The sequence below is a fragment of the Chrysochloris asiatica genome, unplaced genomic scaffold (assembly GCF_000296735.1).
Source record: "Chrysochloris asiatica unplaced genomic scaffold, ChrAsi1.0 scaffold00008, whole genome shotgun sequence".
Taxonomy (NCBI): domain Eukaryota; kingdom Metazoa; phylum Chordata; class Mammalia; order Afrosoricida; family Chrysochloridae; genus Chrysochloris; species Chrysochloris asiatica.
The window spans coordinates 29,663,034-29,676,420 of record NW_006408526.1 but is presented as its reverse complement, the minus strand read 5'-3'; the positions used below and the strand labels follow the sequence as shown (position 1 = coordinate 29,676,420).

Sequence of the window (13,387 nt, the reverse complement as noted above, 5' to 3'; positions counted from 1 at the left end):
TCAAAATACTTACCATTTTAGAAAAATAATCTTTCCTGAAGCCCCCAACTGGGGAACAGGCTGCTGCCACCTCAGCCACACAGACGGTGGACCTTTAGGCAAAGCATGTACCCTCCCTAGGCCACATCCCCCACTGTAAACGATGAATGGACTAGGCAAGTATTCCCAAGGTCTCCTTCTGCTCCAAAGGGCTATGAGCTTTGTCTCCCCAGCCAGATTCTAAAATCCAGTGGAACACTGGTACATTTGGAGTCTTTTGAAACAAAAGTCCCTTCACAACCTTTGGCCCAGGAGGGTTTTGTTTGCTTTGCATCTCTTTCCTGAGAGCAAGGCTTCAGAACAAGCTGACCAGTACTGTTCCGTGAGCTAGGAAGACAGGAGACACGCAGAGGAGAGCCTGGTAGGAGACTTGATTTTCAGAGTCATACGGATCGGAGTTCAAATCCTAGGTTATTTGTTGCATGAACAAATATTGTATTCATCTATAAAATAAGAATTCCAATTTCATGAATACTACCTGGCACACAGAAGGCATACAGTGAATGTTGAGGTTTCTTCCTGTTTTATCAGAGCTGCTAGTTCAGTGGAACACAGTAACTTGCTGCTGCTACTGTCGTTAGGTGTCGAATCGGTGCCAACTCATAGCAAACCTATGCACAACAGAACCAAACTGCCCGGTCCTATGCCACCCTCACAACTGTTGCTAAGCTTAAGCCCACTGCTGATGCCACCGTGCCAATCAATCTCATTGGGAGTCTTCCTCTTTTTCGCTGACCCTCCACTTTACCAAGCATGATGTCCTTCTCCAGGGACTGGTCCCTCCTGATAACATGTCTGAAGTATGAGAGATGAAGTCTCGCCATCCTGGCTTCTAAGGGGCATTCTAGCTGTACTTCTTCCAACACAGAACCACCACCCTTTCAGTTAACTAGGCTGGGTTATTTTAGGTGCTTTGTTTTTAAGTTGGCTTTTCTTACACAAAACCATGACACATAGCCACGTTGGTTGATTCTCCAAGTGATTTTGTTACTGCAAATCCAAGACTGTGTGTAGTCAGCTCGTATCACTGGGGCAGAGTCAACTCACCTAACTTGCCAGCTCAGGACTTAAGCGGAGCTTATCTTTCATTTCTCTGCAGAAGAAAAAAAAAAAGGCCACTGGGCCTCTGGGAAATGTACTGGTAGGTGGGGGATCTGGGAGGAGGAGGGAGATGTGAAGGGAGAGGTGGAGTCAGCATTTCATAACCGCTGGCAGCTGGGGAGAGGGTGCTCTGGAAAAGCAGAAATGCAAGGGTAAGGGCTCTGGATGTTCTCTGGGACCCCAGGCACTTAAAAGTCTCTGAGAACCTTAGTTTCTTCCTCCATAAAAAGAGAGCTGAAAATATCTACATCATAGGTTAGTTATGATGAACACACCAGATACCCAGGGTATCCTAGGAATATTAAGTTTCTCCTTCCTCCCTTCTTCCCAGGAGAAACGAGGCAAAGACCGCTATAGAGAAGAAGACACCGTCACACGTTCACCTTGTACAAAATGGACCTGCAGCAATTTAATTGATGTAGAAAACACAGGATTGTCACCAGAGTTAGTTGTCACCCATGAGCTATTCCCAAAGCACTCTGGATAAGCCAGGTAACAAAATGGGCCTTTTCTGTAATGGTAAGCTGAAGTCTACAATGTATGAGAGGTTTACAACAAAAAGAAAGAACTGATTTGGATCCTAGTTTCTTATTCAAAATGAGTGTTGGGAAGGAAAGAGTTGTCTTCTATGCACTGGAGAGGCAAAAGCAACCCTATAGACAAGAAAAACTGGGGCATTTTATTTCAACAATGAGACAGACATCAGAAAACATCTCCTGCCAACCCTGAGGAGCCCACTGACGGAAGAGGGGCTGCAAGTTTTGCCAATATGGCAGTGACTCCAAATGATGCAAGATTTCTCATTGCCAAGGCCAAGGGCTGGCCCAGTCCTAAACCTCTTCTCTTCATCAGCAAGCTAGGGAGACCTCTTCCTAGGGGAACAATCCTGTCACCAGACTGGATGGGAGGGAAGGGGGTGGCCCAGGTGGAAAGCTAAGTTGGAATTCATTTTATGTAACCCAGGTGCTGGGAGCCAGGGAGAAAAGAGAAATGAAAACAAGGACCGATGAATAATCTCCAGGTATCCTACGGCTCTTTGGCTTCCTGGAGAAGTTGTGTGCTTGAGACCTGAGAGTCTGGCTGGGATGGTGGTTCTGTGGAGGAGAAAGCACAGTGCCAGTAGGGGGGTGGCACATGGCTCAGCTGCCTCAGCCCCGCCTCCAGCAACCTCCAGCAAGGAGATTCAACAGGTAAACTGAGTGCTCAAGAAAGGGAGCAGAAAAGAGGCCAAGGACTGATCTATGAAGCTGAGGCACTGGAAACGTGGTTTGGTCCCACATGAACCTGGCTGGCCACAGGAAATAGAATGCTGGGAGGCTAAGGACCAAACACAACATCTTCACAGGAGCCCCAAGCAGAACCCTACAGGTTCAAGGGACCAACATGGCTTCAAAGGAATTCCCTTGCCTTTCAAAGGCAACTCCCCGAATACCACCCTTCTTCCAAAAGCTCTCCCACATCGGCCTGCCCTCAGCTGCCCACCCACATCATCAGTGATATCACGTCAATGCAGAAGCTGCTGGCTCACCGAGTCCAAAAGAGTTCTGCCTGAGCTATGTGGTGTGTTTCCAGCCATGCCATGCTTCTCATGTTTCCAGCCATGCCATGCTTCTCGTGCTACAGCCCCAGGTGGTTCCTCCAAGTCCTGAGTGGACCCATCAGCAAGAGGCCCGGAGGATGGTTTGTGATGGGGATAAAGTGCAGGCAGCTCCGCAGGCACTTGGTCTGGGTGGAGGAGAGGCCAGGCTGGCCCACACCCACCGCTCAGGGCCTCAGTAGTGAAACACCTTCAGTTTGTTGTTCTCATCCAAACCCAGCTGCAGCAGGCCTGAGCTGGTGGTGGGCCTGGGCACCGAGAAGAGACGGCTGGCCCTGAGGTGAAGGAAAACTCTAGTCAGCCACGCACTTGTGGGGAATGGGTCTTCTTCAGACTCCCAGGGCACAGGCCACGGTCCCAGCCACTGAGGTCAGCCAGCAAGAAGGGACTAGAGTTTGGAAACCAGCTAAAAGGATACGACTTGGGGTCATTCTTGAAATGCTCTAGCCACTTTCGGTTTGCCTCAATCATTCCCTGGAAGTTGGTGTTGCCAGCCTCGGGGAGCTGGGAGTGGGGGCGCTGCAGGAGGCGGAGCTGCTCACTGGGAAAGAGAGGGGGAGAAGAGGGCGGGCCATACTGGAGGAAGGGGGTGTGCAGACAGCAGACCCACATATCCCGCTGCTAACATCTTCCTCTCCACATGCCAGCTGCAGCCTTGCTCAGGGTCTCTAGCAATTCAGAGCTTCCTCTACTGGCAAGATCTGACCTCTTCCCAGATCCAGGCTGCAGTCCCCTCTGGATGATGAGCATTGGCTCCCAAAAGGGAAGGGAGTGGGCATCCTCTGCCCTTTCCTAGGCTCCCTCACCTCCCGAATGGTCAGAGGAGTGTGGGGAGGGGGAGAGACTGAGGAGGAGGGAGGGTGAGGTGCATTTGGCAAGGAATAAGCTGAATAGGGGAGTAATAACAGGTTTAAATAATTGCCTGTCTGTCTCCCCCACAGGGCGTCCCTTTCATCCAGATGTTGCTCAGCAGGATTTAGGAAGAAGGGAATCGTATGACAAAGAAAAAGGCCAGGCTGCAGGGCCTGAGGGGTCAGCAGGAGGGACAGTGCTCAGGGATCCACCAGGGGACAGGTTTCTCCCCACAGGTGCACAGGGCAGCTTCCTCATGGAGTGCTGCCTCCATGGGACCTGGGTGGTGTGGACTTGACTTTTGAAGGGCAAATCGTGGACTGGAGGGCCACCTGAACTCTCAGGAGACTTCCCCTGAGGTCCCACCTGTACAGGGAGCAAGAGGCCCCGAGGGAGGCTTACCTGGCCGACACATAACCCAGCCTGTTCTCCAGCGGAGCAGGGCCACTGCTGAGGACTGGTACACCACCTGGCACAGCAGGAGGAAAGCCTTCTTCAGCCTACGGCCTCCCCATTCACCTGACACTATAAGGCGGTGCCTCCCCCACCTCCATAAAAAGCAAAAACTCCAAAACAAGAAAAGTTTCAGGAGTTGGCAGTGAAAGGCAGGAATTGTCCTATTGATTTGATTTCTTCAATCTAATCAGCTTTTTTATTTGGATTGATGGGAGAAGTGAGAAAATGACTGCTTTTGATGGTCTTTAAAAAAGCCTCAGCAGGGTGAGGAGGTCAGGAGAGGTTGCCTGGCCTAGGAGCAAGAGAAAGCCTTGCCGACAAGTCACAAGCAGAATTCCCAGCCAGAGACCTGGGTGAAGCCCAAGTCCATCCCATCCTCACTGGGTACCAGGGAGCAGATTACTTAACCTCTCCAAGTCTGTAAAGTGGGGTAAAGGATTACTGCCTCAGAGGTTCTTATAAAAATCTCTCAGACATCAAGTCAATTATTATAAGAACTGAAAATATTAAAATTAAAAATGCATATGCAATGCCTGGCCTGTGATACACAGCCCAAGGTGACAGAAGACAACAATGACCTTCCGGTTCTGCCAAGCACAAGATGCCACAGGCCAGACCTTGGTCAGCTCAGGCTCCAGATAAGCCATCCTGACCCCATGGAGACTGGCATGGACCATGATGACCCAGGGACCACGCCACAGGTGACGGGAGTAGGGGAAAGGCAGGGAGGAAAGGGACAAAAGAAGGAGTAGAAAACAGAGTCCTGGTGTGGTACTCAAGGGTCAGCACTGGGCTGCAAACCTCAAGGTCGGCAGTTTAAGCCGCTCCAAGGAAACCCTATGAATCAGAAATGATTCAGCGGCACTTACCAACAACAGGGAAGAAGAAAAGAAGGAAGAGAGTGGGAAGGCTTAGCTGAACTGCACACAGGCCCAGAAGGAGGCTTACTTGGAAAGTACTTGCGCCATTTCTCCACCAGGAAGTCGTCCACTGTTTGAGTCACTGAGGAGGAGAGTCTGGGGCCCAGCCCCGGGTCCCAGGCCCACTGGGTGGGCATGGGTGTCGTGGAGGCCGGGGCTGAGACCCTGGGCAGGGAGGGATAGGTGGGACCAAGGGCGCCCTTACAGGCCAGGGGAGAGAGGGGTGCAGGCGTGGAGGTGAAGAGCGGGGGTGGGGGCTGAGTGTTGAGGCTGCCCAGTATGCCCAGGACACCATTGAGCTCGCTGCTGATCCGCTGCAGGGAACTGCTCAAGTAGTGGATCTTGTTGGGGAAGCTGCGGTTTGGGGTCAGTTTGACTAAAAGGAAAGAGGTAGATGGTGGGGAAGGTCCCCAGGCCCAGCTGGCACAGTAGCACCCTACTGCTGGTTCCAGGCCCTTCCTGGTTCCTCTAGCCACCACCCCTCAGACCTGATGGGAGGAGGGCAGACTGGGAGCTGGCCAAAGGGAGAAGCCCTGGGGAGCAGGTGCACAACCTCCCAGGAGGTGGTAGGGAAGTGACATGTCTCGGCAGGGAGAGCACTAGCCCAGAGACCTCCAAGGGCTGAGGGAAGGGGCATGTACCTCCATTCCCGGAAGTCCCTTCACCTCTGTGGGTATGGTGATCCTCACCCCTGTTCTACTTCCCCACTGCTACACACTACTCACTCTGAGGCAGCGAGGAAGATTCAGAACTTTCACTACTCATGTCATCTATGTCACTAAGGTCAAAGGTCACCGCTTTCTTGACGGAAGCTCCTCTCAGAGTGTCCTCATCTGAGGCCTGATGGGCAGAAGGAACGGGTATTATGGACACTTCTTGTGTGCTTTCTGTCCCATTACCCTTATGATATGTGGGAACTAAGAACTAGGCCAATGGGTTAGTGACCTGAAGTTCCACAAAGCACCCTGGGAGAGGTATATTATGCAGGCTTCTCTGTGGAGGGAGAAGAGATTAAGAGAACTCAACTGCCTGACATACATGCAACAGGTCAGTCAGAGAGACCCCACTGTCCCCTCCCTGTAAGCTCACCCTGCAGTGTCTCCCCCCTGAGCTTCCTCCTGTCACATAAGCCTCAGACCTACAGAGAACAGTCCACAAAGGCTAGGGAAGCCTCTTGCCCATGGCTCTTCCCAACTCCCTGGTTCCACCTCTCCTTGGGTACTGTCAGCTCCCTGCTCCTACTTCTCTGGGGTACTATGACAGAGTAAGGGTCCTCAGGACCATTCAGCACAGACATCCAAACTCAGAACTGAAGCCACTGCAACCGTCACCAACCCAGACCCCAATCACAGAGGCCCAGTCCTGCTCCCACGGGACCAGAGAACGCAGCCAAATCCCAGGAGCAGGAGGAGAAGGACATGGACACCACAAGCTACGTGTCCCTAGAGCTGTACCTCTTCCCGAAGAGAGGACTCCAGCTGGTTCAGCTTCTCCTCTTTCTTCTTCAGCAGATCCTGACTCTTGCGCATTGCAGACTTCATCTCATCCAGGTGCCTGGTCTCCTGCAGAGAGGGAGAAATGTTGGGGGATGTGGGGGCTCACAACACACCACATAGATCTGAAACACAATACTTAACCTCTCAGTCTGGCTTCTCGTCTAGAAAAGAGAACTTCTACTTTGCAGAGGTTTTGAGAATTAAATGAGCGTATATGCTCCATGCTTCATACCGTGCTCACACCTAATAAATTTCCCAACGGTTGATGTTAACCAAATGATGGTTATTATTATTCCTGTTCCAACTAGCATGACTAGCATCATCATCCTCATCATGAGGGATTAAGCAGAGCAATATCAGGTCCTGGGAGAGAAAAAGCAGTAGCATTTGTATACCAGCCTCTTGTCCTCCTGCTGCCTCCAAGCCAGCCACAGGGGCCAGCACCCTCATCAGCTCTGGGCATCTGAATTCTAAGGGACTGGACATGATTCAAGAGAACCTACAAGGCCAAGATCCTCCAACAGAATAAAGACTTACGATCCTAATAAATAATAATCATGGAGTCTGCCTTTTTATTGCAAATTAGGTTATTAGGTCTAAGGGTCAGGAATTAATTCGAGCAGAGAAACAACTCAGTGGATTATTTCTGGGTGGATTGAAAAGGTTTTCATTGATGAATGGATTCTTCAGTGTAATGGAGGCAAAGCACTGGATTGGAAACTTGACAGACCTCAGCTGTACTCTTCACCTAGCAGACGGAAATACTACGCTGCTCCGTACAGGGCATTCGGTTACTGTCAGGATCAAGTGAGGTACAATCACAGAAAGTGCCCTGCACACTGTACACTGGAATCCCACCCTCACAGCGACATCCTACATCACCAAAGACAACGCGTGTCTGAGGACCCAGGGCCCCATGTGATCATCTCAGGAAGTCCCGCAGGCCTTCTCCCACCCCGTCCAGGGCTGCAGTCTCCCGCAAAAGTTGCTGACCTCCTCCAGGTTCTTGCGTACATCTTCCGGAACCTTGGTGCCTGGTGGGTCTTTGGCTGCCTCGGGAGCACTGGTCAGTTCATGGCGCCAGTGCTGTTGGGCAGCCTTCAAAGCTGTCTGCCGCCTCCGCATGGAGCGTGTCTGCCGCACCAGGAACTCCTTGGCACTACGGAGGGCTATCCCCTCGGCAGAGAGGTAGTGCCGAACACTGTGGGAGGGCAGGCCAAGGCAGAGGAGTTGGAGACCGACTCTAGCAAGCCCTTTCCCAGCAGATACCCACCCTGTGTGGGGACAGGAGAAGCTGGAGTAGGCAGAGTGTCGCTGGGCAGCGCTCACTGTTTAAGACCTGCAGCTTGAGGAGACCCTGAAAGCGATCACACCTAAGGTCGTCACATGCCCATCAATCTGACCCTCAGCCAGAGGTCAGCAGACAGCAGCATGCTAGTTAGGTACCACAGTGGGCAGCTTTGTGACTGGCCAAAGAAGATCCCTCAGACTCCCCAGGCCCCTCTCCCTGAACCAAGCCCCACTAGTGATTGCTATCACCTCATGTCAGCTACCCCAGCTCTGGGTTGGAGCATTCTCTAATCCCAAATCAATCTGCTATCAGAACTCACCTGTCCAAGGACAAGTCGGTCTCTTCCTTGCTCTGAGAGAGAGAAGAGGATACCTCTTTGGTCTGGTTCTAGGGACATATGGCAGAAAAGACCCACTGAATGCAGCAAACACATTCGAAAGCAAAAGCCTGTAGGCTCAACAGACCCCAAAGCCCCTCCCAGTGGCCTAAATCCAGAAATGCCCCTGCCCACTGCTGGATACTGTTCTCTTAGAAATATCATATGGCTGGCAGAGGTGGAAGGGCTGGGAATTACAAGAACAGGGAGGACAAGGGCCTGGACAACAGGACCAGCCTGGCCACCCCCTCCTGGTCCCCTGCCCCAGCCCCAGGCCAGCCACACCCTGAGATGCTCACTGTGCCAAGGGATTTCCTCAGGTCCTCTATGTGGAGATCCGACTCAAAGCGTGGAGAAGCATTACTCTCCTTGACTGCCAGTTGATTCAACAAGTCCTGCTTCTTCTCAACTGCAGCCTCCAGGTCACTGTAGGGGGACAGGGTCACATGATGGAACAGGCCTGACAGCACACTGCTGGGATGCCTGGGGTGGGCTTCAAGCCCTGGTCTCAGGTCGAGAGCAGAACCCAGCCCAACCTCTCACTCTTGTCAAAGTCCCTAGGTGGGGCAGATCATGAGTGCTAAGACCAGTTTTTCAGTCTCTTAACACCCCTCAAACCAAAACATCCAAACCTACTGCTGTCAAGGCACTGCCAGAGTCCATTCTGACTCAAGGTGACCCTAAAGACAAAGGAGAGTGTCCCACAGGGTGTCCAAGGAAGCTTTCTCCCATGGAGCTGTTGGTGGAATCACACTGCCTGCTGTGGGTTAGCAGCCGAGTGCTTTAACAGTGTACCACATCCCAACCCACATGGCTGTCTAGGTGACAGGACAGAGGAGAACTGCTGGTCCGTGCGTTTCCGAGACTGTAAATCTTTACCGGAGCAGACAGTTTCATTTTTCTCCTGTGTAGCAGCTGATGGGTTTGAACCACCAACCTTGCCTTTAGCAGCCCAACCTGTACACCACCAGGGCTCCCTTTAACACACCCCTGAGCCCCGATCCAATGTAGCAGACACAAGCCCTCCTGCCTGGCCCCGAGTCAGGGCATCCATCGGGTGGGCCTGTGAGCAGCAGTGAGCAGGTGGCGGGGCGCACCTGAGTCGTTCCTGCAGCCTCTGACTCTGAGATTGCAGCAGCTCCACCTGGGCCTCCAGCTCCAACCTGTGCACCTGAAGCTCATCAAGAACTCGCCGGAGCTGCCGGTTTGACTCCAACAGCCGGCTGTGAGCCTTCTTTGCCTCCTCCAGGTGCTGGTGGGTGGCTGTGGCTTCCTGGGCCCAGAAGCAGAGAGAGCTATGGTGAGGTGCAGGCAGGGCACAGGGCAGCCCAGAGAGACAGGGCTTTGAAAGGGTGGGACTCAGACCCACTGCAATCAGTTTCTGATAGAGGAGGTCTGCAGGCTGCTCTCCTCCCCCAGCACCCCACCCCTCTCCCTGAGGTAAGTTCCACAGAGAGGTCCTATTTGGAGACTATCGGCCAGTGCCCTAGACAGATTCGGTAAGCAAAAGTGGGATGAGGGCAGAAGCGGAAGTAGGGGGGAAGACCAAGGAGGCCAAGAGTGGCAGACAAACCTCACTCTCCAGAGCCACCTGTTTCTGCGTGTCCAGGAGCTGCTGCTTCTCCCTACGGGCAGTCTCCTCCTGTTGGGGAGGACCTGTGGCAGTCTCCAGGCCCCAGGTCTGAAGGGCAGGAAAGGCTGCCCTCTCCTGGACAGCTGACTCCAAAGCCAAGGACACCTGTAGACCCTGCTAGTCTTCACCCACGCCCTCACCTGGACGTCCAGCTGAGCCAATCTGGCCTTGATAGCCTTAGTTCTGCTTTCAAGTTCCACCTCTAAATCCTGGAGTTTCCTTTCCTACAGAGACACGTAGGTGGAGGAAAAGGGAGCAAAAGGAGAAAGGGTGCAAGGCATTCACTGAGGAGGCAAGGAAGGGTTTCTGTGTCCACCGTACGGCACCGTGACCTCCAATCTGTGCTCAGGCTTCCTCCCAATCTTCCCCTCAAACTTCCCAGGAGAACACCAGGCCCTATGTATCACCAGCAGGCGCAAGGACCAGCCAAGATGCCAACCCCAAGTCCTTACTAGGGGCCGGCCTCCTTTTCTGACACAGGGGATGGTCTCTGCGCTAGAAAATACAGGCGCAAAGATGCCTAGCCCAGGGAGGGCTAGTGAGAGACCCCCATTCCGTCCTGCTGTGTGGAGATGAATGAGACCCCTCCCTGGCCCAATGTTGGCCAGGGTCCCTCACCTGCTCCCGGTGCCGGCGCTGCAAGTCCTCGAGCTGCTTGTCCTGCTCCTGCCTTGTGGTCACCAGCTCGCGTTCGTGGGCACTACGCAGGCGCTCCAGCTCTCCAGTCAGGTGCCCTAGGAGTTCACTCCGCTGCTTCCGCTCCTGCCAAGGCAGGGGGGCTGCTGGTGACAAACAGTGGGCCCCTCAGGCCCCTGAAACCACAGTTCTATCTGCTGCACCCATGGGCCAACAAGATGGGGGAAACCAGCAGCATCCTCAGACCAGCACTGCAAGAGGGCAGTCCTCTCCCTGAGAGAGCCAGCACCCCTCTCTGCAGTTGAAGCAGACATCAGTCAGGTGTCATGAGGAAGTTTCCCTCTGGGAATCTGACTCTCCTGTTGTTCCATCATGTACAATTTGTCCTCCTTAGGGGAAGAGAGGTCATTAATAAGTCATGACCACTAATCTTCAGCAAGGTCACAATTGGTTTGGGTAGGAATTGAACTGAATTTCATCACAGGCCAGTTATTTCTGTCCTGGGGAAGACTGTAGAAAGAGCCTGGGTTTCTAACCCTGTTACTGGAACATCAGCCTAAATTCCCAGCACAGACTTGGCTGGCAGTAAAGTCAGCCCCTTCCACTCACTCACTGGTCACCCCCAATGTGAGCTAGCCAAGTCAGCTGGGGCCTACTCCACACAAGTAACTGAAGCTTCAAGGGCTTCGAGAGTGCAGGTAATATCTAAGTATTGTTTGGCTTTTACTAGTCTATTTCTTGTTGTGTTGGGTCTGACTCATAGTGACCCTTATAGGGTTTCCAAGGAGTGGCTGGTAGATGTGAGCCACCAACCTTGTGGTTAGCAGTCCAGTGCTTATCCTACAGCGCCACACCAAGACTCCAGTCTATTTCTTGGTGCCCTGACATTTCTGTTAATACCAGTGGCATGTTCCTGTTGTGGTAAGAACCGCAGGCTCTAGAGCCAGACAGCCTGGACTTAAATCCTAGTTCCTGTACTCTGTAGCCAGGTGTGGCCTTGGGAAAGTTTGCGAACGCCCTCCAAGTCTCAGTTTCCTCACCTTTTCAGTGGTGATCATAGCAGTGCCTACCACCTAAGGCTGTGTGAAGACTGAATGAGGTCATACATATAAAAGAGCTAAGAACTGTGCAGCTCACAGACAGTAAGAGCTGATGATAGATGATAGATAGATAGATAGATAGATAGATAGATAGATAGATAGATAGATAGACAGATAGACAGATAGATAGATAGATATAGATTGGCTATGATTGTTGGATCCACAACAACAGTCAAGGAAGCAGCAGCAGTCAAGAAATCAAATGAAGTATTACATTAGGCAAATCTGCTGTACAAGACCTCTTTCTTTAAAGAGCACAGATGTCACTTGAAGACTAGGGTGAGCCTGACCCAAGGCATGATATTTTCAGTCACCTCATATGCATATGAATGCTGGATAATGAATAAGAAAGTGCACAGAGGAATCAATGCATTTAAACTATGTTGTTAGTGAAGAGTATGGATTGCCGGAAGAACACATAAATCTGTTTTGTAAGAAGTACAGCTAGAACATTCCTTAGAAGTGAGGATGTGAGACTTTGTCTCTGGTACTTTGGATATATTATCAGGAGGAACCAGTGCCTGGAGAAGGACATCATGCTTGGAAAAGTGGAGGGTCACTGAAAAAGAGGAAGACTCCCAACAAAATGGACTGGCACAATGGCAGCAGCAATGGGTTAAACACGACAATTGTGAAGCTGGTGCAGGACCAGGCAGTGTTTGGTTCTGTTGTGTGTAGGGTCGCTATGAGTAGGACCCAGCTCGATGGCACCTAACAAACAATGACTGTCATTAAAAGAATCGAAAGGAGAGCCACCGCTCCTAAGGGGGAGGTTTTCCACTGTTTGAGAGGAGAGGCAGGGAAGGCGCTCCCCACCGCACAGTCTGGGAAAGTCTCCACTCTCCCTGACCCTCTCCCCTGCCCTCCCAGCCCACTAGGATGGACGCCTGCTGGGGAGAAGGGTATGGACAGTCACCTCAGCCTCATACTGCTCTCTGGTCTTGGCCAGTATCTGCTGGTGCTCCTCCTTCATCTTGTCCAGCCTCCTCTCGTGCTCCCGTTCCACCTCCTGACGCTTCTCTCTCAAAAGGCTACTGAGCTGCAGGGCACACGACACACAGGCTCGAGGGGCATACAGGCTCGAGGGTGGACCAGCACGTGGGACTCATGCGCCATGTAACATGCACACACCTCCCCAACACCCCCTGGAGTACTACCATAGACGCATCCTACCATATATATAGCACATCTGCCCCCAACACCCAGCCCCACTCTCCACCCACCCCACACACACAGTGTCACAGAGGTGAAGTCCCCAGCCTGAGGGAACTGAAGCATCAGAATGGAGCCCAGGTTCTAAGCCCCTCTGAGGCGTCCAGAGCAAACTGAAGGGCACAGGCCAGATGGGCAGGCAGCCCAGAAGAGTCTATGCGAGTACTCGCAATGCTAAAGCAGCAGACCTTCATTCACCTCTTGCTCATACTCCATCACTTGGTAAACCTTCTGTTGTGCTCTCTGCTCCACCCGCCCGAGGCCCTCCTGCAGCTGGGCAGCCTCTTTCCGCTGAGCTTCTTCCATCTTCTTCTGGAGGCTGGAAACCACCTGAGGCCCCGGCACAGGGGAGTGGGACCCCCGGTGAGCACCGGAGAGCTGCCAGGGGGCACTCACTTCCCAGAGACCTAGCATCCAGGCCCTGGAGAGTGAGGGAGGCTCCCTCCCTAGGGGCCAGGGATGGGGGTGAGCGCTTCTACCAACCAGCCCAGAGAGGGTCTTGAGGCTCCCACTCAGTGACCAGGAAGTCCAGGCTCTACCTGGTGGGGACAGGGCCAGCTCTGTCTCACCTCTCTGTGCTGGGCCTCCAAGGAGGAACGGAGCCTCTCCAGCTCAGCACTATGTTCCCTCTCCAGCGTGACCACAGCCTGAGGAGCAAGAAAGGGCCCATGAAAGGGG

General features: G+C 52.7%; 1 protein-coding gene across 1 annotated transcript in view; it reads right to left on the bottom strand.

The window, feature by feature from the left end:
- Nucleotides 1-2,912: 2,912 nt before the first annotated feature.
- The window catches only part of CEP164 (centrosomal protein 164kDa), an 83,442-nt gene continuing 72,967 nt past the window's right edge, over nt 2,913-13,387 (bottom strand). The window contains exons 17-32 of the mRNA XM_006833981.1: nt 13,279-13,356; nt 12,908-13,039; nt 12,414-12,536; nt 10,380-10,523; nt 9,902-9,985; nt 9,702-9,770; nt 9,226-9,401; nt 8,428-8,554; nt 8,073-8,139; nt 7,455-7,678; nt 6,420-6,527; nt 5,691-5,805; nt 4,994-5,341; nt 3,992-4,058; nt 3,156-3,278; nt 2,913-3,006 (exon numbers count right to left, since the gene is read on the bottom strand). Coding sequence (XP_006834044.1) covers nt 2,913-3,006; nt 3,156-3,278; nt 3,992-4,058; nt 4,994-5,341; nt 5,691-5,805; nt 6,420-6,527; nt 7,455-7,678; nt 8,073-8,139; nt 8,428-8,554; nt 9,226-9,401; nt 9,702-9,770; nt 9,902-9,985; nt 10,380-10,523; nt 12,414-12,536; nt 12,908-13,039; nt 13,279-13,356 — 2,079 coding nt within the window. The remainder of the gene's footprint in view (nt 3,007-3,155; nt 3,279-3,991; nt 4,059-4,993; nt 5,342-5,690; nt 5,806-6,419; nt 6,528-7,454; nt 7,679-8,072; nt 8,140-8,427; nt 8,555-9,225; nt 9,402-9,701; nt 9,771-9,901; nt 9,986-10,379; nt 10,524-12,413; nt 12,537-12,907; nt 13,040-13,278; nt 13,357-13,387) is intronic.